Raw genomic sequence first — 25,437 nt, 5'->3', positions numbered from 1 at the left:
TAAATGGGATAGTTAAAATACCGTGTCACCCTTGGGATGGCCCCAAGACGCACACAGCCCTGGGGGAGGCTTGGCAGCACAGTGAGGACGGAGTTGGGGGGCTTCTAGGGACTGACTACCGCTAGTACTCCAAAGTCAGCACTGTATTTCGCGGTAGGAAAGAGATACTTTTGAACATTTCAGATCATTTTAAAGCATAATGGTTTTTGCAATCAACAATTTCAGGAACAGCTAATTCTAGAGGTCTATACACTATAAGGAAAACACATCTTCCTAAATTGAGGTCACATCAGACATAAGTTTGGGTACCTTTTCATCTTTTTCAGTAAATGTCCCACCATTTCCCGATTTCTTGTTGATGGCCTGGGCTACACCAACAACCTGGGATAGGAGAAAAATGTGGTTGCTTCATTGGCTGTCATTATTGTTATAAATTCACCAAAATGTGTTTTTAAAGGAATTTCTATGTGTGCTTTAAAATAACAATAAGCTATGAAACCAAAACAAAAACGCTCAGCATTTGAACTAGTTCTCTATCATACATCCATTTTTGCTCCTAAGAATTCGAATGTTGTCAACTTCTTGGGTCCCACTATTTTTGGTTCTGTGATTTCACCCTGCGTTGTGAGAAAAGTTATTGGCAATCACATTGTAAGTGAATATTTTTCAGGGTTTTTGGATACAAAACAAACCATCAATTTCTATCACATTCAAATTAAATCTATGATAAACATTTTACAGTGGCTTTAAATTTATTATTTCAAATGGGCTAAAATAATGCTCTTTTACTAAAAATGAAACAGGACCCAGTGCCCAATTAGAGTGAAAAATGATTCCTAATATAGTCCAACGTCTTTTGAAAACTCTGACGTTAAAAATTATTTTAACTTCTGGAGCACTGGGTGTTATATGCGATGAATCATAGAAACTAATGATGTACTGTATGGTGACTAACATAACATAATAAAATAAAACTAAAAAAATAAAATAAAATAAATTATTTTACCTTCAATAGATTTGTTTTTGGGAAAGAAGTTTTTCTTGAAAAACCAAAACAGGAATTAGCAGGCTGAGTCTTACTTCAAATAGATCAAAGATAAACTATATCTTGAGAAGACTGAACTAAAACTCTGCCTGGGAATAGGTTTTAAGTTTCCACAAAAGGTTTAGCAACACTGTTAAGAACTTTCTCATCTTTCTGTATGTTACTTACCTGTTTAGTTCCAATTTCAGTTGGGTTATTGCCTTAGTGTTTTAAAGACCTTCAAAACTTAACCTTTTTCCCTCTTTCCTCTTATAAATTCTACTCTCTCCCTCTTTCTGTGATTTAACATCAGTGGAATAAGCTATTATCCCCTAACTGGTTACACTTTGGGAATATAAAGTCCTTCGTTTTGTGTGTATGGCTCATCCTTTTTTTCTTAGCTCGTTCTAAGTTCCTTGGCTCTCAGAATAGGGTATTAAATTCCCGCTAGGATAGCAGAAAAGGAAGGGGAAATGGATTCTTGCCTGATGTAGTTTTCTGGTCTTCTCAACACCTGTCCTCCATGCCCCATGCAGAGTAAAGAGATGTTAAAAAAAAAAAAAAAGCAAATTCTCCAATTATCCTGTACCTTTTTAATTGTCCTTAGTTCAACTCTCCCTTATTTTTGTACACTCTTTAGCTCTTGAAAATGGCTAACAGATTTCTAGATGCTCCAATCTCACGGACTAAATGCATACAAAAACTTTTGTCTAAGGTAAAAAACGTCTGTATTGCAGATAACCATATTCACTTGAGTATAACTGAAAGGAGGCACCTGAGGGTCACTGGGATCTGATATACAGTGGAACCAGTATAACTTGGTTATTTCAAGTGTTCATTCATTCACCCAACAGATATTGAGGTGCCCATATGTACTGAGGAGTGATAAAAACTGGGAGAAAGACTACTCTGAAAGAGCTCAGAGTCAAGAACAGGTGATACCTAAACATACACTGAAAGCCCATGGGATGATCAGTTTGATGGTTCAGATGCCCACAAACTGCTAAGAGCACAGAAGGGGGCACATAATATGGTTCAAAGAGGCAGCTTCTCAGAAATGATAACATTTGAATTTTTGTCTTTAATAAATGGTTTTATAAAAGAAAGACTTAAATTTTAAATCTTCAATTTAAGGAAGATAAGTTTACAAACAGATAAAAAGACACTGATGCAAAAATTATGTACTGATGTGCTCTCGTACATGGAGCTGTGTGAGGCAAGTGTTGGGCAAGAAAGTGAAGAGAAAGTTCCTGGTCATTCAAAAATATAAAGACACAAAATGCTAGCTATTTATTAAATGGTAACCAATCAAACTGTATTAGCATTTTAGTCGATCATGACGTCACCATAAATTGACAGTGGGATGACAGTTAATTTCCAAGTCTTAAAAGAAAAGAGGAGAATCACCTGCATTATGTATTTTCTGAAATCAAGACTAGTAAAAGTAGTAACGATGGTCAGTTTAGATCACTAGAGTCCCTTGAGAATGAGGGCTGAGCCGGTGTGGGCCCAACAGGGCACCGTGGTCCCAAGGCTGCAGGCTACAGATACCCTGATCTTTGGACTGCTGGGGGTGGGAGGGGAGAGGATGGGAGAGCTGGGAGAAGCGGGGGGAATGTTTTAGAGGTGGGTCAGTAAGCAGAACCAAAGCATGGCCTGTTCTCAGTGGGTCGGCAGCTACTTCATTTAAGAAGAGCACTTCAACCAAGGCTTCTTTGGTACACTGGGATGATCCCTTCAGCTCTCCCTTTATTAAAACTTGCATGCCAATTTCAACTTCGGTTTCAATCTGCGTGTTTGACACTCAAGACCATTTATATGGTAGGCATTTTTCTAACTATGGGCTGAAAAGTTTTCTCTCTGGTTAAAAGAATAATGTCCTTGAAACCATACTAAATATCAGCCATTATTCACAATTTTCAACCAACCCAACAGTCTTCACACAGTTCAATAACAATTTTCCATTCTGGAATTTCTTTAGTTTAGTTTTTTTTTAAAGATTTTATTTATTTATTTATTTATTTATTTTTAAGATTTTATTTATTTATTTGAGAGAGAGAGAGAGCACAAGAGGGAGGAGAGGGAGAGGGAGAAGCAGACTCCCTGCTGAGCAGGGAGCCCGATGCGGGACTCGATCCCAGGACTCCAGGATCATGACCTGAGCCGAAGGCAGTCGCTTAACCAACTGAGCCACCCAGGCACCCAGATTTTATTTATTTATTAGAGAGAGAGAGACTGAGAGCACGAGTGGGAGGAGGGGCAGAGGGAGAAGCAGACTCCCTGTGGAGCAGAGAGCCTGATGCAGGACTCGATCCCAGGACCCTGGGATCATGACCTGAGCTGAAGGCAGATGCTTAACCAACTGAGCCACCCAGGTGCCCATGGAATTTCTATCAGATTCATTTTTCAAACCTGCCTATTCCTCCTTCTCCTCCTTCTTTTTCTGTTTTGAGAGAGAGAGAGTGTGTGTGTGAGCCAGGGGGTAGGAGGGGAGGGGCAGAGGAAGAGAGAGAATCTTAAGCAGACTCCATGCTGAGTCCAGAGAATAAGGCAGGGCTCAATCTCACCACCCTGAGATCATAACCTGAGCCGACATTAAGAGTCAGAGGCTCAAACGACTGAGCCACCCAGGCACCCTCCTCCTTTTCCTATAAATACTAGTACTTGATGTCCTTCATCTCTTTGAACATACTTAATTTTGCCTGTAAGTTCATCTTTAGCAGGGACTGTTTTCCACAGAAGTCCCATGTTCCCTGAGTCATGAAGTGTCCATGCACAGTGACTTCCTGTTCGTCTTGGCACTGTCCTGGGGGTATGAATTTGAACCCCATACCTACGTATGGCACAGTCTTGTGCTCTTAAAGTTCACAGGTGTCTCCTCTTTCTCACAGCAGTAGTCAGGAGGCAAGCTTCCTTGAGGCTTCTCCTGGCTGCTGGTGCAGTTTGCTAGGCCCAGTTTCATGAATGAAACCATCATTCATCTAGGCTTCACCTCCCTGCCTCTCTCCTCCCCGCCCCCCAGAGTGGATGCATCCCCCAGCCTGCGGATGCTATCCCCAGACATTCATCTCCCTCCTGAATCTCAGACCTCCGTGAGCCCCTCTGGCCAGTACTCCATGCTCACGTCTCTTATCTCGGGTTCCCCTCTGTTTCTGACACCTGGGGGTTTTCCCTTTCTTGAGCTCATCTGCAATTTGTAAAATTGTTTTTGGTGAAATTTTATCTTCTACTTTTTTGCAGAATTGTGGAGGGGGATTCTTCTGCATCTGTACAGTCTGGCAAACTGACAAGAAGTCTTGTTTATGGGCTTTAAAACCTACTTTGTACCCCATGAACATCAGATCTTAACTACATTTGGATTTTTTCCTCCTGACATTACAGCAAGATATTTACTTTTAGGCAATGTCATGGAGTGAGTATGATGGATTTTTCATCCTTTCTGGTAACCAATTATTTCTCTAACAATTTTACAGATTTCAGATATTAAAGGTTAATTTGTTTAAGAGATGATTAATTAAATATAATTGGTATTTAAAAAAATAGGCAAGTTCTTCTGAGAGAGTTATTAAACCAAGAAAATATATCTAATATGTACATGTGCCTCTATCCCCAGATGGGTGACATTTTAAAAACAGCACTGAGAAAAACAACAGGGAAAAACAGGACAAAAGGCATAGTGTCTGTCCAAGGTCACACAACTCAGTAAAAGACCAAAAAAGAGTTTAATTCTCTGAACTTCAAGGATCCTAAGCAAAACTATCACCCTCTGCCCTCCTTGCCTTGATTTCCTTCTTCTGTCTATTGTTCCTTTAAACAAATTAGCTCTTTGTCTTCAAAGTAACGGCTAACCATAGGTTTTTTTAAACGTCAGTTTTGAAAGGCAACTTTGACGGCAAGTGTATGTCCGACCTCGTATCTGAGAGGCAAAGCGCCTGCAAGTATTAGCTTCCACATGAGAAAGCCCAATCGCATGGCCTACTTGCTGGCTACCTGGACCCTCAAACGCATGTACTCCATGCTTTTTTCTTAAGCACAAAGAAGCTTCAGTTTTCTATTTTACTGGCACTTTCCACAGCATAAATGGATATTATGTCCTCACAGGGTCAAGTGTTCTTTTAGGAATGCAAAGGGCAAGACTTGACTCTCACTGAGTGAACAGTGTGGAATGTGACAGCTGGTCGATTCAGGGGCAACTGATCATTGCCACAGTGAGCAATTTCTTCTTCAATTAGCAGCTGCCCCAGATGCTTACTGAGGCCATACATCAATCTCAATACACTTCCTCATTCCCGATTCCAGGGGATACTCAGCATGGAGGCTAAAAGCAAGGGAGGACAGGAACAGATTCTACAAATCTCAGCTATCCCTTTCTCCCATCCGAGGACTGTCTCAATCTATAACTGAGCCTAAATCTTACTTCACCAAGAAAATGAGAATTTAATATATACAGGAGCTGGTGGAGAAGTCTCCCCAGTGCTCTTTTCAAACTTTCCCGTGACTTGGTCATTCATTCAACAAAAAATATGTTATTCAACAAGTAATCACTGAGTCTCTCATGTATCATTGTTCTAGGCAATGAAGACCCACAGTGAACAAGACAGATGGAAATCCATGGCCTCATGGCCTGACATTCTAGTCAGAGTGTTAGGCCTGGAAGAGAACCCCACCCCTACACCACCTTTTCCTCCCATTTCACAAGTAAGCAAACTGTAAGTGACACGGTTGGTATGACCAATCAGGGCTTTCTCACCTCTCTTCCAAATCCTAGGCAATTATCAAAGTATGGCCATAGTCCATGTAGTAGGCGAAATAGTATCCCAGCAAAGATGTCCTCATCCTAATCCCTGGAACCTGTGAGGATGTTACCTTAAATGGCAAAAGGGAACTTTCCAGATGCAATTAACTTAAGGATCTGGAGATGGGGAGATTATCCTGAACCATCTGGGTGGGTCCAACTGTAATCCTAAGAATCCTTATAAGGGAAAGCAAGAGGAGGCAACCAGAGTCAGAGATTTGAAGATGCATTGCTGCAGGTTTTGAAGACAGAGAAAGGGGCCGCAGGCCAACGGATGTGGGCAGCCTCTAGAAGCTGGAAAAGGCAAGAGAACAGATTCTTCCCTTGAGACGCCACATAGGAACACAGCCCTGCTGACACCTTGATTTTAGCCCAGTGAGAACTATTTTAGACTCTGGCATCCAAAACTATAAGATAATACATCTGTGCTGTTTTAAGCCACTATACTTCTGGTAGTTTTTTCCAGAGGCAGTAAGAAACATACGTTCCATTAGAATCATCCTCCATTCCCTTTTCACTTTTCCTCACCCCATACTGTATCTTCTGTTTCACATCTAAATCTTCACTTTTTTGAAAGCCCTGACATCTCATGGCTAACAACTGTTTCTCTGCCTTCAGTTGACCTTTGACACTTATGCCAAATTTATCTTCTTGGGACACTGCTTTGCACATACAAATTACTTCTTTACTCAAAACATTTTAATGTTCCATCCATCTACAGGATAAAAATGGATGACCGATTCCACATCCCCAACTTGAACTAAGATCACTTCAATGGGTCTCTAAATTAGAATGTTACAATGACCTTGTTCACATCATTCCTTGAAATAATACCTTCCCCTTTCTCTCTTGAGGCTGAGTCTACAAAAAGCTTCCTTTCAAACCCCCTGAAATTCTGTGTAGCAGTTGGGTGTGCCAGGCATTTCACAATGAGGTATTCTCATTTTTAACCTCATTTCCTCTTCTCTCATCCTGGCTCTCCAACTAGATTGTCTTCTAAGGACATGATTTATATCTATGCCTTATTGTAGCATCAGTACTTTGCTTTGTCCTGAATGCACTCAGTGCTTGATAGATATTTGCTGTCAACGATAATGGGAGAAGTGAGAGAGGGATCAAATATTTTTTAGGGTGATGTACTCACTCGACAATTCACATTAGAATAATAGTTAATTATATCTGCCCATTTTCTTTCTCTGCCATTTGCTTGATATTAAGTGGTCTCTCCACATCTGATAACTTTATGTGGCAGTAAGAAGTTTATGCTCTTAATAAGCCTTTGGTTATTAAGTTCCAGCTTAAGAGCCTAGAAGGACTTTGAGAGAGTGGGAAAGAAAAGCTTAAGACTGATTGTTTTAACATTTTAAAAATACGGAAAATCACAGAGAATAAGATAGTAAACATGAGTATCTCTGTCATCTAGAACAGTGGCAGTGTGGGGCTTGTTCAACACGGGTTGTTGGGCCTCCCCCCCCGCCCGAGTTTCAGATTTAGCAGATCTGGGTTGGGGCCTGAGAATTTGTATCTCTCAGAGCTCTCAGGTGATGCCACAGGCTGCCAGTCCAGAGACAAAAGACACTTTGAGAACCACTGATAAAGAACTGCTAAGTGTTAATATTTGGGGATATTTCCTTTTTTAAAAATTAAATTAAGAAAATTAAATCGGACTTTCTCTTTCCAGGCCCATTCTTCTTCCTCCTGCCCTTCCTCCCCAGAGGCAACCTCTAGCATTGCATTCTTTTTTTTTTTTTATGATTTTATTTATTTATTTGTCAGACAGAGAAAGAGTGAACACAAGCTGGGGGACTGGCAGGCAGAGGGCAGAGGGAGAAGTAGGCTCCCTGCTAAGCAGGGAGCCCAATGTGGGGCTCGATCCCAGGACCCTGGGATCATGACCTGAGCCGAAGGCAGATGCTTAACCGACTGAGCCACCCAGGCGTCCCTAGCAATGCATTCTTAAGAAATATATGAATCTATAAACAAGACATAGTACTTTCATCTTTCAAAAAGGTGACTCAAATAAAATCATGTAATATGCAGAATTTTGCAACTTGTTATTGTATTCAATGTTGTTTTTCAATCAATTTCTATAGATCTGGTTCATTCATTTTATATATAATGTTGTATTGCATACCAAATTTTGTTCATCTAATCCCCAAATGACGGATGTTTGGGTTGTTTGCAATTTTTTGCTGTTATAATAAAACCATCTACAATGAACATTTCTATTGTACACATATGCAAGAGCTTCTTTGGGGAAATCTTCAGAGGGATTACAGAAATTATACCTTTACCAGCAATGCTTAAGAGTTTTTATTAACCTTACATTCTAACCAGCACCTAGTATTATCAGGCTTTTAAATCTTTGTCCATCCAATGGCCATAAAACTGTATCTCACTGTTACTTTAATTTGCATCTTCCTGATTACTAGAGAAAATGTACAGCTTTTTAATTTGTAATTGTCTACACTGGTTCTCTTCTGTGTTGCCTACGTGTATTTTTTGCCAATTTTGACCATTTTGTTGCTGTTGTTTGGCTTTTATTAATAAATTTGAGAATCAAGGGTTGATTTTTGAAGTTTGGTAAGACTGACTTTATTTGGTTGTGATCTATTTTATCCATTTATATGTATAAGCACCACCATGCCTACTATTTCTCTCAAGAGGTGTTTATGGATCTTCTGAGGTTACAGACAACACGAGTATAAGTACAGGAGAAGTGGATGCTTTTAGTTTATTCTCACAGCCTGGGAGGCTAGGAAGAGGCAGCCAAGTTGAAAAGAAGCTTCGAGGAAGCTGCAAGATGTAAACAGCAACGCCCTAGGATAACTGGCATCAGAAATACATGATTAATGGCCAACGTCTCTAAGACAGTTAATAAATCTATTCCCGGCCAAAAAAAATGCATAACGCTAACAAGTCTGCCATTTAAAAAAGGGAGAAGGAAGGGCTTGTTGTATGACAGGTGCTTTGTATCTGTTAATTCATTTAGCCTTTGGCACAACCCTTTCGGATAGATATTACAATTCTCATTTCATCACAGAGGTAGCGGACGTTCAGAAAAGTTAAATAGGAGTCCACGAATGCGCAGACACAGATGCTCTGCAGGTCTGATCCCAAACCTATGTTCTTTCTACTACTCCCCGCCCAGGGGGAAAGTGACACCTTCAGTAGTATAAAATACAGATTCTTAAGCACTTATTCTTTTTTTGGGGGGGGGGGGTCTTAAACATTTATTTCAGAGAAATAATGATATATATTCACACAGATATCTGTACAGTAATGTCCATAACTAATTTTTTTTATTCTTATGTTAATCCCCATACATTACATCATTAGTTTTAGATGAAGTGTTCCATGATTCATTGTTTGTGCATAACACCCAGTGCTCCATTCAGGACGTGCCCTCTTTTATACCCACCACCAGGCTAACCCATCCTCCCACCCCCCTCCCCTCTAGAACCCTCAGTTTGTTTTTCAGAGTCCATCGTCTCTCATGGTTCGTCTACCCCTCCAATTTCCCCCGCTTCATTCTTTCCCTCCCGCTACCTTCTTCTTCTTCTTTTTTTTCCCTTAACATATATTGCATTATTTGTTTCAGAGGTACAGATCTGAGATTCAATAGTCTTGCACAATTCACAGCGCTTACCAGAGCACATACCCTCCCCAGTGTCTATCACCCAGCCACCCCATCCCTCCCACCCTCCACCACTCCAGCAACCCTCAGTTTGTTTCCTGCGATTAAGAATTCCTCATATCAGTGAGATCATATGATACATGTCTTTCTCTGACTTATTTTGCTCAACATAATACCCTCCAGTTCCATCCACGTCGTTGCAAATGGCAAGATCTCACTCCTTTTGATGGCTGCATAATATTCCATTGTATATATATACCACATCTTCTTTATCCATTCATCTGTCGATGGACATCTTGGCTCTTTCCACAGTTTGGCTATTGTGGACATTGCTGCTATAAACACTGGGGCTTAAGCGCTTATTCTTTAAAGGAATCATGAAGACCAAGGATCTTCCAGTATTGCCAAAGGCTGTATGCAAATCCCATACATATGCCTCTCTTGTTAATTCATATTTTTATCAAAAAGAATGGAACAATTTCAAAATTATAACTTTTAAGAAACAAAGACAAATCCAAAATGGCAGCTAACAGTTGTTTTTACTTTCATTATAAATCTTATGACACGTCTTCATATCCAAGAATCTCTTATGCAACATAAAAAGATCCTATGTTTCAGGGATTTATAATACACTCTCAAAAATAAGTAGAATTAAAAAAAAAAGCAGAATTAATCTATGGCAACAGAAATCAGAACAGTGTCACCTAAAGGTTGTGGGATATCTTAATTGGGGTGTTAGTTACACAGATGTACATACATTTGTCAAAACTCATCAAATTGGACTTTCAGATCCGTGTACTTCACTGTATACAAAGTTTAACTCAGTTTTCAAAAAGTATTCAAAAGTCTTAAAAGTAAATTTATAATTGCTGATGGTAATATGCAAGTGATGGTCCACGTACCAAGTTCCCAGCTGTCCTGGTCATGGTGAAGCAGGCAGAGGTTCTGACCATTTGCTCCGTGCTATTAGGCAGGATGGATGGTCCCCAGATAGGGCCAGGACAAATCCAGCCTCTGGGGGTCAGTAGCTGTCCTGCCCGAGGAACATCCAGTGGGAGTGGTGCCAACCTGAGACTGGGTTCCTTCCAGACAAGGGGATGCTGGGCATAATTCTTGATCCTGATGTTTATTCTCATCCCTTTGCACACAAAAAAATTCCTCTTCCCTGCCAAACACTAAACTCTCTGCCTCACTAGCTTTTAAGCAATGAGGTGAAGGTCCTAAATCTGGAACCATAGGAACCTTTTGCCTTCTTGTTAGACCTTTCTGTCCCTCAGTGCAGTACAGGGCCATTGTGCAAAGTCTCCTTCCATGCCCTTTAAAAACATGCCAGAGACACAAAGGTTACATAGCAGAAAAGAGCCTGCTGTCTTTCCCACGGCAGGGTACGCTCAGCATTTACTGTCATTTAACTTTTCCATTCCTCCATGTGTCTGGCCTCGCAGCACTCTATAAAGGGAGGAAACAGACATTTTTCTGAACCGTCACTAGGTGAAGAGCTCTGTGGTGGGCACTGTCACATTCCTTGCCTCACTAGGACCTTTAAAACCACCCTGTGTGTTTGCCTTTCATGTTGAAACTTTACAGATGAGTCACCTACGGCACAGAGAGGTGAAGAAACTTGCTCAAGGAATCGTAAGCCAGCACGCAAGACTAAGTCATTTTTGCTACAAATTCAGAGCTCTCTCTTTCAAACGGCCTTTGCCTAATTGGGACTAAGTCCAAAAGAGCAAAAAAATATTATATACTCAATATATATTATATAATTGTACTTTGTATCAGAATAAACTTACCACAGTTTGTGCCCACCTTCACACATGACATTGCCAAAAATGACTTCAGAGCCTTGGATCTATTTAATAACTGAGATATATTTTCAGGGTGGTGTTCTGCATTCTGCCAGGTGCTGGCCTGCAAAGCCCAGGCTTACCCCTGGATGGTGGTGTTGGATTTGGGCTCTGTTAAACCAGGATCAAGTCTGTTCCAGCACTGCCTGCACTTATAACAGGTCCCCGTCTCCACAGCTTGATAAGATGCTGGGCTCATAAAGCTTCCTGATAATTACGGGGTAAAGTGGCGTACCCATAATATGCACTAAATACAAACAGAAGATAAATAACAGAGCAGAAGTGGCAAAAGGCAAGTTTCGTGCATCAGAACACTAAGTAGGAGGAATCTCACTTACAAACTAGAGCTGGCATCAGAGATTTTGAGAGAACATCTTCATCAGAGCCGAACTGAGTGTTCAGGGGAGTGCTCCCACCTGTACTGGTCCAGCTAAGCACCTCAAGGCCATGAGAAGCTAGATATCCGTATCATGAGAAGCTCAAGAGGGGCGAAAAAAGTGTATGTGCATATTTATCATCTTTTTTTTTTTTTTTTACATCTGGAAAATCCTTCACATAGAGAGTACAGTCTGTTATGTCATCATAGCCAGAACATAATTTTATCTCTAAGTGTTTTCTTCTTCAAATGGAAGATGTGCCCGAGAAGGTAATCATATATGAAAGCTCAGATGCAGACCTCTGTCTCACTAGCAAAACTCCGAACTGTAGGTGTTACCTGCAAAAACAGACATGTCCTCCTCCACACAGCTGTGCCAGATAATACACAAAGAAATTAATAGTATTTGGAATCATTGTTTGCAACTCTGTATTTTATTATAATATTATTCCAGTCCATAATTGGCATTTTAAAAACTAAAATAGTAAAAGAGTTGGTTGGTAGCTTTTCAGGTACAACCATTAATAAAGATGAAAGAAGATAATTACTTCATGGTAAGAAAAATGCAGCCTTAGAATAAAGACGATGTGGGTCTAAATCCCAGCTCTGCCACTTAGAAGATATAATATATTGGGAAATTTCCTGTACTTAACCAAGTCCCTATTTCCTCATCTAAAATGGGGATGAGAGGCCTGGGTGGCTCAGTCAGTTAAGCGTCTGCCTTAGGCTCAGGTCATGATCCCAGGATCCTGGGATTGAGTCCCGAAGCGGGCTGCTTGTTCAGCGGGGAGTCTGCTTCTCCTTCTCCCTCTGCCTCCCACCCGCCCCCCGCTCGTGCATTCTCCCTCAAATAAACAGAATCTTTAAAAATAAAATAAAATGGGGATGATAATATCAACAAAAAGTATTATTACTGATCTCTAAGAATGTTAGCATGACACTCCCAGTCCTACTGCTGTTTAACATACAGCCTTGCTTGAATTTCTACTCGAGATCCCTTAACTTGCAGAAAAACTTCTGCAAAAGAAGTTCTTGGGTACACTAGATTATTGCATACCATAAATGCAATTTAAATGTCACCAGCTCTGTGACGCATTCTTGTCTCACCTTGCTGTCATGTAGGGTACAGTCTAGTGAGGAGAAAGAGAAATACTCCAGTAAGTTAATATGTAGTGTGCCAGATGGTGGTTAAGAGCTTACATGTTATGGAGAAAACGGAGCAGGGATGGAAGTAATGGCTGAAATTCAATAAGGATGGCTTAGGAAGAGTCTCTCTGAGATGTCATTTGAGTAAAAGCCCAAGGGAGACGAGAGAGTGAACCATGTGAACAACTAGGGTGGGCGGTGGGTGGGGGGGAGACACTTCTAGACAGAGTGAACAGCAAGTGCAAAGGCTCTGGGGCTGGAGCTTACCTGATGTGCTGAGAAACAGCAAGACTGCCAGTGTGCCGGAGAGCACAGGGGTGGAAAAATAGGAGGTGAGATCAGAGGGGCATCAGGAGCCAGACCATGTGGCACCTTTCTTATGGGATGAGGTGGTAGGAGAGGGCTCTGAACAGGGGAGTAATGAGATCTAAGGAGTTTTATAAAATTTGTGTTCCGAATAGACTATAGGGAGTTAAAGGCTTGAAGCAGGGACACTAGCTAGGGGGTTACTATATAGTAACTCAGGTGCTACATCCCAGTGGCTTGAACCAGGGTGATGGTGGTACAGGGAGGGCAGTGACTGAAGGGAAAGCCAAGAGTGTTTACTGATGAATTAGAGATCTCGTGTGCGAGAAAGAAAGAAGGTGGAGACGGCTTCACGGAATTTAGTGTGAAAAGCTGGAATGAGAGAAGTCGCTAAGTGTGGTGGGGATGAGCACGGAGCAGGTCTGGTGGTAGGGAAGATCAGGAGCTTGGTGTCCAATATGTTAAGTGCAAGAGGCCCGTTAGACACACAGAGGTAGAGAAGGGAGCAGCTGAACAGAAGAGTTTAAATTGAAGAAACGGTTCACTTGCAATCTAAGCCTGGTTGGCATCTAAATGGTACTTAAAGCCACGAGGGTAGATAAAATCACGGAAGGGGTGCATTTAGTTAGAGGGGAGACAATGGTGCAGGGCTGAGCCGCGTGGCACCGCTGTGTTGAGCGGGCACCAGCCAACGGGGCGGAGAGGCAGACAGAAACAGGAGGAAAACTGGGGAGACTGAGGCCCTGGAAACTGGTGAAAACACTCTGTCCTGGAGGAGTGACCAATCACCAACAACGTCACAGGCTGCTGGCAGGCCTGGCAAGGTGAGGACTAAGGAACGATCGCGGGCTCCCTGTGGAAGTCACGGGACACTGCCAAGAGCGGTTTCACAGAGTGGGAAGAGCCAAGGCTTGGATGGAGTACGTCCAGGGGAGAATGGCAGGAAACGGAAAAAGGGACAACTCTCTTCAGACTTGCTCTGATGGTGATCAGAGAAATGAGGCGGTCCAGTGGGTGTTCTGCTTTTAAGGTGGGAGAAATAACAGCAGTTTTGTATGCTGATGAACCTGTGTGGTAGAGAGGGAACTTCTGGTGATCCTGCACATGGCGGGTGGGAGGGGACCTGCCGAGATGTGGCTTTGAGCAGGTGACGTGGAAAGAGATCCGGTGCACAGGAACGAGACTGACCTTTGCTATTACACAGACAGTCTGACCCTAGACGTACAAGGGAGACCAGAGTATATGGACTCAGATGCAGGGGTGGGGAAGGGAGGCAGAGTAAGTTCTCTTGCAGAAGTATGCTTCTAATTGCTTTCTTTACTGACACCGTAAGCAAGGCCATCAGCTGAAAGTGGGGTGGGGAGGCAGCACTGAGATTCGAGGAGAGAGGAGAAAGTATTCAACAGTAAAATAACATAACCAAAAAAGAGAGATAATTGTTTTGATCCCCACAAACCAATACTTTCTGTTGCATGTTTTACTTTAGGGAACATCACAACTCTCCTCTGTTAGATCAATCTAAAAGCCCAGAATGTATTCTAGATTCTTCCTTTTGCTGATTTTTCCATTATATCAATCCCTCCACCTCCTAAACAGAAGTGCAACAAATCCACTTCTTGTCTCCTCTGCCTCAGCCTGGGTCCACTTCTAGCCTGGGTTACTGCAAATTCCTTACCAACTTCCCTGCTTCTGGATACAGTACTTTCTCCATGTCTGAACAAATATGGAAAATATTTACTTAGCAAAATCTATCAAGTGTCAAATTATGTGGCTTTGAGTTATATATTAAAAAAAGAAAACTGTTCATCCTCAGTGCTGTGGCCATACAAATCTTTCAATAATAGCAAATAGTTCCTGAACTAAAAAAAAAATTCCGCACCCCCTCTGCCTGGCACTGGAGGGCTCTTCATGATCTCGCCTCTGCCTGCCTGCACAGCCTCATCTCCAGGCTCTTCCCTCCTTCCAGCTTATACTCAACACTGTGCCAAAGGACTACACACATTCCCTCTGCTTTTGATCCATGAATGGACGTGGAAAACAATGGAGCAGAGAGATAATAAGGATAAGCCAGGGAGCGTTTCCTGTGGATATTATGGAGCAAAACATTTAAATTACATGCAAACAGTGATCTCACGTAGACTAGCATTTGTGACATAACATTTCAGAAGGCTCTTAATGCCTTAATCATTTGCCACAGCCGAAGAAGCAGACATTTTCCTCATTTCTCCTCAGTCTTCTTCCTTTTTTCTTAATTTTCTGCTTCCTTTCTTCTCTTTAACTTACACCAACTGGGCACAGTATACATACCAACCCTCCACCTTTCTTTAAATCCAGCCTATGTCGCTTCTGGTAATTCGTGTCATTTTTTAGTACATGAAAGGATGAGAAATAATCACTTTAATTAACGAGCAGAATTTCTCTTTTATCCTCTGGCCAGTTTTAAGGAAAGAGAATAAAGCCTCAAAGAACATCTGGTACTGCTGGTGGTTTCAAAATATCTCCTCAAATTCTTTGATACTTCTCTCTTCAAGAGGTGGAGCCTAACTAACCGCCCCCCCCCCCCCGCCCCCTCTTTGAGTTGGGGCTGGCCTCCATGCCTGGCTTCTAGAGAACAGAATACCATGAAGTGAAGTTGAGCAACTCCAGAGGTTTGGTCAGACAGGCTCTGGTGCTTCCTCCTTGCTCACTCTCTGCCACACGGTGAGGAGACGGAGTGCCTTGTGGAGAAGCCCATTCGGCGAGGAACTGAGGCCTCCTGCCAACAACCACGTGAGTGAGCTCCCTGGGAAGCTGGGAAGCGGGTACTCAAGCAGGGGTCAAAGCCCCCTGCCTAGATCCCAAGTGCTGCCCCCTGCAGGGAACCTGGGCCAGACCCACTCAGCCGGCCAAGTCCCTCCAGAACTCCTGAGCCACACAAACTGTGAAAGAACATATATCTGGTGTTCAAAATCACTAAGCTTAGGGCAATTTGTCATGTTGAAAAAGACCACGAATACAATATCGATGATCATGAAATAATCTGTAATAATCAAATAGATCTGGCGTTCTAAATCCAGCTTACTTTCACTTTATTTCACTATGAAGTGATGCAAAAGAGAAAAATAGGATTCAAAAATTTTATAAGATCATCTCTCATTCTTTTTTTTTTTTAAGATTTTATTTATTTATTTGAGAGAGAAAGAGAGAGAACAAGCGTATGAGTTTGGGATGGGGGAAGAGAGAGAAGCAGGCTCCCCCCTGAGCAGGGAGCCAGACACTGTCTTAATCCCAGGGTCCCAGGATCATGACCTGAGCTGAAGGCAGGAGCTTAACGGACTGAGCCACCCAGGCACCACTGCTCTTTGTTCTTTAAATCTTCTTCTTCTTCTTTTAAAAGATTTTATTTATTTATTTGACAGAGAGAGATACAGCGAGAGAAGGAACACAAGCAGCAGGGGTGGGAGAGGAAGAAGCAGACTTCCCACGGAGCAGGGAGCCTGATGAAGGGCTCGATCCCAGGACCCTGGGATCATGACCTGAGCCGAAGGCAGACGCTTAAAGACTGAGCCACCCAGGCGCCCCTCTTTAAATCTTCTTAAATATTAAAAAAAAATTAAAAATTAAAAAAAAATTTTTCTTAAGCCTGGAATATTCATTTCCACTCTCTGGCAGAAGAGAAATAAGTAGAGATTTTTAGATGTGGATATAAGAAGGAGTACAGAGTACTTTAAAAGTTTACATAGAGCATTTTACCTATGTAATCTTAGCTCTTAATAGGTGAACACAGATGTTTGCACCTGCGTCTATTGAGAGTAGCAATATCATTGACAACCACCTTAATTCTTCAAGAATACATGAAAAAAATGAAAATTATTTAATAATTAAAGTTCCATCCAAAGACCAAATTATGTAGTTGTGGGTTAGATATCTTACAAAGAAATTGTTTATGCTTATCTGCAACTTGTTCCAGACCTCTAATATTCATTATTCAGGGCCTATATAAAACTTCTCAAAATTAAATTTATAAATGATTACATTAAAATGTAATGCATTCCAACAAGTGCTGGAATAGTTATCCTGAAAGTACCAATGAAGATAAACTTCATATTGAATAAAACATAACCTTCAGTCTGAACCAAATTTTCTGAGCATTAAAAATAAGATTTGGAGGGCGCCTGGGTGGCTCAGTTGGTTAAGCGACTGCCTTCGGCTCAGGTCATGATCCTGGAGTCCCTGGATCGAGTCCCGCATCGGGCTCCCTGCTCGGCGGGGAGCCTGCTTCTGCCTCTGACCCTACCCCCTCTCATGTGCTCTCTCTCTTTACCAAAAAAAAAAAAATAAGATTTGGGGAAATACAGCCTATGGTGAATGTAACTGTCAGCCTCAAGCTGTCATTCACCCTTTCTTCTCCTGGATCAGCAGCGTGGCCTCAGGGATTTAACCTATTAGCACTGTTTTCCATCTGCCGCTCTTAACAAATGTTTTTTTCCTTAGGAAAGTGGTTACCATCTTCTTTGTAAAATACACTTGCTTATTAATTAAAGGGCAATGAGGAAAAGCAAAGAGGAGAGATCCTTACCATCATAACATCAAGTCCAGAACAAACGGAAACTTTGCGGAGCACTTTTGTTTTGTTTCTAAAAACAAAGCTACAAGAAAGAGTCTCACAGGGGAATAAGTGCAATGAACACTTTATAAGTTTTTTTAAAAACCACTGATCTAAATCAACTGACAGTCTGCAATTAAACTCTGCTTCTTTTTGTAGCTGTATTTTCATCTAGCCTGACTTAGAATCGAAGGATTATGCATAAAGCCATAATGTTTATCTGTTTTAAGCTTACTTGTCAAATTCAAGCACGAGATCATTGGCAAGCATCTATCCTGCCTCTGCCCCCTCATGTAAGCATGTGTGTGCCTCCCTTAAGGCTGTGGGATAAATAGCAAGAATCTGCCAAATGAGACATCTTCCCTCTGTAATTTCTTTAGCTCTCAAAATCCAGTCTTTTCCTTTGAACTAGTGAGTTGAACGATGAACTCATTTAACATTTGGCTTGTTACCATGTATTGATATTAATGGCTGGTGTACAAGATCTACATCTAAAAGTTGAAAAAAAAATTCCAGCAAGTATCTTCCTTGCTTCATTTTTTAAATATCTTCAGTGCCTAGACCAGGGTTCTACATATTACAGTGATTTAATAGTTACTTGTCCAAACAAGAGGATTCAGAGGGAAAAAAATGAGATTACTTTAAAACAAGCAGATAAGGTCATATAACTTAAATTCTAGAAAAATTTATGTTTGCAAATTGCAGCTGGAATTACACATTATTTTGTGATTTTTAGCAGGCTTAAACTTCTTTGATTCATCAAAGTATTTATCTCATAAAAACTCAAAAAATTAGTTTTTTAAAAAGCTTTTCAGGTTCATTTTTTTTAAATGATTTATTTATTTTGGAGAGAGAGAGTGCGCATGCACACGCACGGTGTACACAGGAGCAAGCTGGGGGAGGGGCAGAGGGATAGGGAGAGACAGTATCTCAAGCAGACTCTGAGCTGAGTGTGGAGCCTTGACGTAAGGCTTGATCTCACAACCCTGAGATCATGACCTACCCCGAAATCAAGAGTCAGATGCTTAACTGACTGAGCCACCCAGGTGCCCCAAGATTTTCAGGTCTTTTTTTTTTTTTTTAAAAGAAGATGTAAATTTAGATAGTTAGCTAAAATGCTCCTTTATCACACTGGAAAAAAGTTATCCTGTATCCTCTATTATAACTTATATCCACATTGAAGAATTACAGGTACATCATCAAGTATGACAAAATCAAGATGCTAAAATAAAAATAGAGGAGGAAAAAATCTGATTCAAAATTAGACTTCTACTGAGTAACTAGAGTTGACATGCAACCAAGAGAAAACAGGTGTTTCAGCCCAGCCTGAAACACATTATTGGATAGGGGTGCAAGGGTGGCTCAGTCGGTTAAGCATCTATATTCAGCTTAGATCATGATCCCATGGTCCTGGGATCGAGCCCCGAGTCAGGCTCCCTGCTCAGCAAGAGAGTCTGCTTCTCCCTCTCCCTTTGCCCCTACCCCCACTAGTGCTCTCTTTCCCTCTCTCTCTGTCTCTCGCTCACTCTCTCTCAAATAAATAAATGAAATGTTAAAGGAAAGGACATCATTGGATATAATCTCCAGCTCAGATCAGTAAGAAATTTTCAAAGAACTGGCATTATTTCACAATAATGCCTTCTACTTCACTGGTGCAATGTCTATAAATACGAAAGAACACGCATCTCTACCATGTCATAATGAGCAATACTTCAGGGGAGGTCAGTATTTCAGAAATAGGTCATCTGAGTTAGAAAGAGTTGAGTTTTCCTGCACTTCTTTACCAAACATAAAAGAATTATCTCATTACAGAAATAACTAATGCCACGTGACAAAAACAAAAACTGGTCCAAGTGCCCAGGTCCCAAAAATCCAGCATTAAGTTTGAAAGAAACTTGACAGCAGCCCTAAAAATTCATACATTTGCTGCAACTTTTCTCGTGATGCTTCATGTGCACATCATGGCTCTTCTCTGGGGCACACTGCCCCAGATTAATATGGAACACGCTCATGTAACTCTTTTCTCCCTGGTGCAAATTTCCTCCTGTTTCCTGGACAGACTCCTCTTAAGACATTATAGAGGATTGGATTCTGATCCCTCTTTCTCTAGCCTTTTTTTTTTTTTTTAAGTTTTTTAAAATTAAAAGAGTCTGTTTGCAGAGTGGTTTAAACACATCATTAAAAGTCATCAGAATACAGCCAGGTCTCCTTGTTTTCACCCTCAACTCCCGCCTCTGCACGGAGCCACGCTAAATATATCAGTGTATCTCCCACCACCTCCCTCAGCCCCCAAATAATTTAACTGCGGGGGAAGAAAGTGGATGCACCCACAGCAGGATTTTAAGGAACCCTCCTTCCCATGTTATTACCCTATAGCCAGATTGTCTAGTTTGTGTTGTTGTTGTTGAACATAGTCAACAACATAGTTGGCTTACAATATTAGTTTTAGGGGCACAACATAATGATTTGACAATTACATACATTATGAAATGCTCACCACAGCAAATGTAGTTACCATCTGTCACCATACATAGTTATTATAATATTGCTGACTATATTCCCTATGCTATACTTTTCATCCCTGTGTTTATTTTATAACTGGAAGTTTGTACCTCCTAATCCCCATCACCTGTTTTGCCTGCTTCCACCTTTCTCCCCCTCTGGCAACTACCATTTTGTTCTCTGTATTTATTTCTGATTTTTTTGTTTGCTTATTTTGTTTTCTAGATTCCACATATAAGTGAAATCAGATGGTATTTGTCTTTTTCTGTCTGACATCTTTCACTTAGATGTTGCCTAGATTTGAATCTCAGCTTTGCCAGTTTTTAGTTAGGTGACTTTGGGTGAGTTCCCTGAATGTTCCATGTCTGTTTCCTCATCTGTTAAGTAGGAACAAATAATGACTACTTCCTATGGCTGCTAGGAAGATTAAATGCATTAATATAGGTCAGGTCCTTAGAATAGTTTCCATGGGACAGCAGTTATTTCCAAGGTCCTACCCCACCGCCTTCAAACCACTCTAATATACAGCCTGGACCAGCCCTCTTCTCTCCCTTGACGCTTCTTCTTCTTGTCTTCATTTATTTTTCTCTAGCCAACAGCTCTTTGACCTTTCCAAAATAAATTATTTTAGCCCCTTCAAGCTTCTCCAGTTTTTTTCCCCCACTTTGCCCATTAACCCCATTCTCTTGGAAGGGAGCAGGAGAGGGAAAGATTATAAAAACTTACTCACTATGATTCTTTTCAAAAATTTCTGTCACAGAAGCTTAACAATATCTATGATTCTCATTCCTAAAAAGGCACTGCTATCTCTATTACACTTAAGATTACAACATTAATGAAAAGAACTCCTGAAAATGTTTAATTAGTCGGAATATTTCACAGGAAAGAGGCAAATGAGGAGATTATCTATTTTGCTGAATCTTAAAGATCTTCCTCAATTTCCTGGACTATGTTATAGTTCAGACTTTAGCATTCAATATTCAGCTTCTCCATTCAAGCAGCTTTCCAGAGTCAGTGCCTATGTCTTAAGGGGTCATTAAAAAGTACGAGGACATTTTGTAAACAATCAGTAAAATAAACTGTTTACCAACTGTTCATAAGATCACACTTCATTTTAGGTTCGCTGGTAATTAGTTGGAATCGGTATTGGCTTACTTAGCACAGCTGGAATAACACAAAGGGAAGGCACCAAATTCATTTTGCTTCGTTTATGCAAAAAGCATTTTTCTTTTTAAGCTGAAAGTTAGAGGGTCACAGATCAGTTAAGTCAGGGACTGCACTGGTTATCATCTGAGCCTAGCTGGCTGGTTATCCTATAGTGCTGATGACCTCTTCATATAATTTCATTATTCCTTATTTCTCATAAAAGCTCTGTCAGTTCTATGTCTCCTTTTAAAAAATAACATTTATTGATCATCTTTAAGCATGCCAGGAACTATGGTAAAACCTCAGCGTACATGAATGCCTCTGTCCTTCACAACAAGGTAGGTCCTTTTATAACACCCAGTTTGCAGATGAGGAAACTGAAAACCAAAGGGATTAACCAATTCCATCCTGGCTACTCACCAAGTAAGTGGTAAAGATGGAATACAAGCCCAGAGGAAGCAGTCTTAGCAACTGCTCCCAAAAGCCTTACTTATGCCTCTTCATCTTAATTTCAAAAATTTTGTGAGAAAAGGAGTACTTCTGTATGTAATCTTTACTTACGAAAGTAAACACTGCCCTGGGTTTGTCTACATAGCTATAAATTTAAAAATAATTCTGAAAGTCATATTTGCACCTTCTTACTGGCCTTGGTTCTTCATCAGCCAAATAACTTTTTCCTTTTTTTTTTTCCCCCACAGCTGAGTATGTCTATTCTTCTGTTTCTCTTCATTCCTTTTCTCTGAAGAAAATACTCACAGGAAATAATTTTGAACTGAGTGGTGCCAATGTTGGGGGAGGAGAGAGCAGGTGGGAGAAGGTAGAGAATGGGGAGAGTCAGGGAGGCCTTTAAAAAACGGTGTTTAGAAACCCTCCCTTCAGTGACGTGACTAAGTGTCCAGTGAAGTTGCTGAAGGCTTCTTTGTCCCATGAAATGCTTGTTGTGAGAGAACTTCTGGGGATACCAGTAAAGACCCCTGGCTTCCTATCCAGTCATTAGAGGGTAAAGCAGAGATAGCAGGAGAGGATGCGGGAACATGGAGCCAGGCCAACCAAGGATGCTCAGGAACCCAGCAGGAATCTCAGGGGGAGCTCTGGACAATCACAATCTGGGGCCTGCAGCTGGACCCACTTTAATCAGATCTGGAAGTGAGCAGACAGCTCTTGGCTGAGAGTGGGGTTATATATTCATGTAATAAGTTCAAATTATCCTAGGGGCACCTGGGTGGTTCAGTCGATTAAGCGTCTGCCTTCGGCTCAGGTCGTGATCCCTGGTTCCTGGGATCGAGTCCTGCATCGGGCTCCCTGCTTGGCAGGGAGTCTTCTTGTCCCTCTCCCTTTGCCCCTCACCCCTGCTCGTGCTCTCTCTCTCTAACAAAAAAAAAAAAAACAAAAAAAACCCGAATTCAAATCATCCCCACTAAAACACCTAAAAGTTTTAAAAACTGATAATACCACATGTTGCCAAGGATATGAAGCAACTGGAACTCATACGTTGCTGGTAAGAACGCATACGGTACAGCCACTTTGGGAAAGTCTTTGAGGTTTCTTATAAAATTGAACACCTACCATATGACCTAGCAATTCCCTTCCTATATATTTACCCAAGAGAAATGAAAGCCTTATGTCCACACAAAGCCCTGTATGCAAACACTGACAGTGGCTTCTTTCGTAATAGTGGGTTGCTTTACAAAACTGGAAGCAACTCAAGTGTCCATCAACTGATGAATGAATGAATAGTCAAACTGCATATTCCCACCATGGAATAAATCACTCGCCAATAAGAAGGAACAAATTACTGACATATGCAACAACATGGACGAACCTCACAAATGTTGTACTAAGTGAAAGAAGCCAGACACAAGACTACATACAGTAGGATTCCATTTACATGACATTCTAGAAAAGGCAAAAACAATAGAGACAAAAACAGACTGGTGATTGTTAGGGGTCCGGAGTTGAGGGAGAGTGAGGACATCGACTGCTAGGGGTACAGGGAAATATCTGAGGTGAATGACATGTTCTGTGTCTTAATTACAGCGGTGGTTACATGACTGTGTGCACATTTGTCAAAATTCATCACACTGTACACTTAAAATGGGTGGATTTTATCGTGTTAAATTATACTTCAGTACAGCTGGGGTTGTTGTTGCCCGTTTAATTTAAACCATCCTCACAGGTCGTCATAAAGAGACCAACACATATGTCCTGCAGTCGCTCTCTTACAGAAGGGCAACCCCACACCCTTCCCCCTGATGCTTTTGTTGCACTTTCTCATGGGTTTCCCCAGTCCCCAGTGCTGGTGAGCTGTTTGCACTATTTAGAAAGAGAAGTTTAATCAGAGTGTGATTCAGGCTGGCTCTCTTGGCCAGTACAAGGCTGATTTTTAGGCCACAATTTTAACCGTATACTTAACTAACTGGAAGCTGAACACTTCTCAAGTGCACAGAATCACAGCCTCTGGTTTATAACTATGGCTATCTGATGAAATACAGGAAGCTAGCCAAATTTAATTTCACATGAGGAACAAATAATTTTTAGCATAACTATGTCCCAAATATTGCATGGGACATGCTTTTTATTTGTCATATCTGGCAGCCTCATCATTAATCCATGTATGGCCTTTTCTATTTTATTCATTCATCCACATAATTAACTAACCAATTAATTTGCCAATTAATAATTAATTGAGTAATTAATTAATCTCATAATCATGTTTTAACTGCAGGTATTTTTAGTGACTTTGACATTAACTTTCCCCTTAAAAACCCATGTAGCAACTCTAAGGCACTGAGAATTTATTTTAGACTACTGAGACTACTGACTGGTTTAGGATCTCGTTAGTCAAATTATGATCCGCAGACTTGGGGTGTCGGCATCAACTTGGTGCTTGTTACAAAAGAATCTCAGGTCCCACCTGGACCTACAGAATTCAGAAACTGCATTTTAACAAAATCCCCATGGGATTCATGTGCACATTAATGTTTTAGGTGCACTGATTTAGAAAGCTGTGTTTTAGGAAAATTCCCAGGGCAAATAGCAGGCTGGATTGGAGGGAAAATGGCTGCAAGTATAGAAGCCTCTTAAGAAAACATACATTATACAATATCTGAATTATAGCAGTAGGTAAAAAAGGAAAGGAACTGAAGTGAGAAAAACTCCAACAGAAAAAAATCAATGGGACTTGGTAAAGGACTGGATGGAGGAGAGAAAGGAAAGATGTCAGAATGTGAAAATAAGTCAATAGAATCATCAAAGTGCTTCTAGTATCTTTGGCAGTGGTTCGGTGGTTCTCGAACCTAGCTGCATGTTGTAATAACCTGGGAGCTTTAAAATACTGATGCCTGGGTCCCAAATCCAGAGACTCTGATTTAAAGTGAAGCCTGGGCATTAGAATTTCTAAATACTTCCTAGGTGATTCTAATGTACAGCCCAAGGTTAAGATACCCGAGTACGGGCACTTTCAATCTATTTGTTTTCACTTAGAGTAGTGATTTTCAACCCTGGCTACACTTCAGAATTATTTGGAGAGCTTTAAAAATATATCAGTGTCTACACCCTGCTCTTAGAGATTCCGATTTAATTGGTTATATTTTAGAAGTTCCTCAGTTGATTGTAAGGTGCGGCCAGAGTTGAGAACATTTAACTGAAACATACAATTTGATTGATAATTTATTAACTATTTTTTTTTCAAGTAAGTATGACTGAAGAGGGAATTCAGTGCTAACAGAATCCAAACTTCTAGTTAGGTGAAATATAAACCCAAACATTTCATTTGCTTGTTATAATTTCACAATGAAATTTACCTGGAATTAGCTATAATTTTCATGTTTTTGAAACCTCATTTTGAATCCCCCCACAAAATCAGCTGATAACCATTACAATTGAATAACCATTATGAAATGAGCATTATTCAGACACTTCCAATATAATATGAAATAGATTCCAACCACACAACAATTATGTATCTTGGGATAAAATAAGGTCCTACGGTGGTGATAGGGGTGAGGTAAGGAAATAAAATGTCTGAAATCTATTTCTAAGTCAAAGTAAAGTCTCTATATTCAGCCCTATCT

The 25,437-nt window shown here is 40.9% G+C and overlaps 1 protein-coding gene across 2 annotated transcripts in view; it reads right to left on the bottom strand.

Moving 5' to 3' along the window:
• The window catches only part of PDE5A (phosphodiesterase 5A), a 142,524-nt gene that overhangs the window by 86,113 nt on the left and 30,974 nt on the right, over positions 1-25,437 (bottom strand). For both annotated transcript variants that reach the window (XM_021684518.1, XM_021684519.1), the window contains exon 4: positions 310-381. In XM_021684518.1, the coding sequence (XP_021540193.1) occupies positions 310-381 (72 nt within the window). The remainder of the gene's footprint in view (positions 1-309; positions 382-25,437) is intronic.

This window comes from Neomonachus schauinslandi, chromosome 2 (genome assembly GCF_002201575.2).
Source record: "Neomonachus schauinslandi chromosome 2, ASM220157v2, whole genome shotgun sequence".
Classification (NCBI taxonomy): Eukaryota; Metazoa; Chordata; class Mammalia; order Carnivora; family Phocidae; genus Neomonachus; species Neomonachus schauinslandi.
The sequence above is the reverse complement of the archived record's forward strand: the minus strand, read 5'-3'. Positions and strand labels throughout refer to the sequence as shown.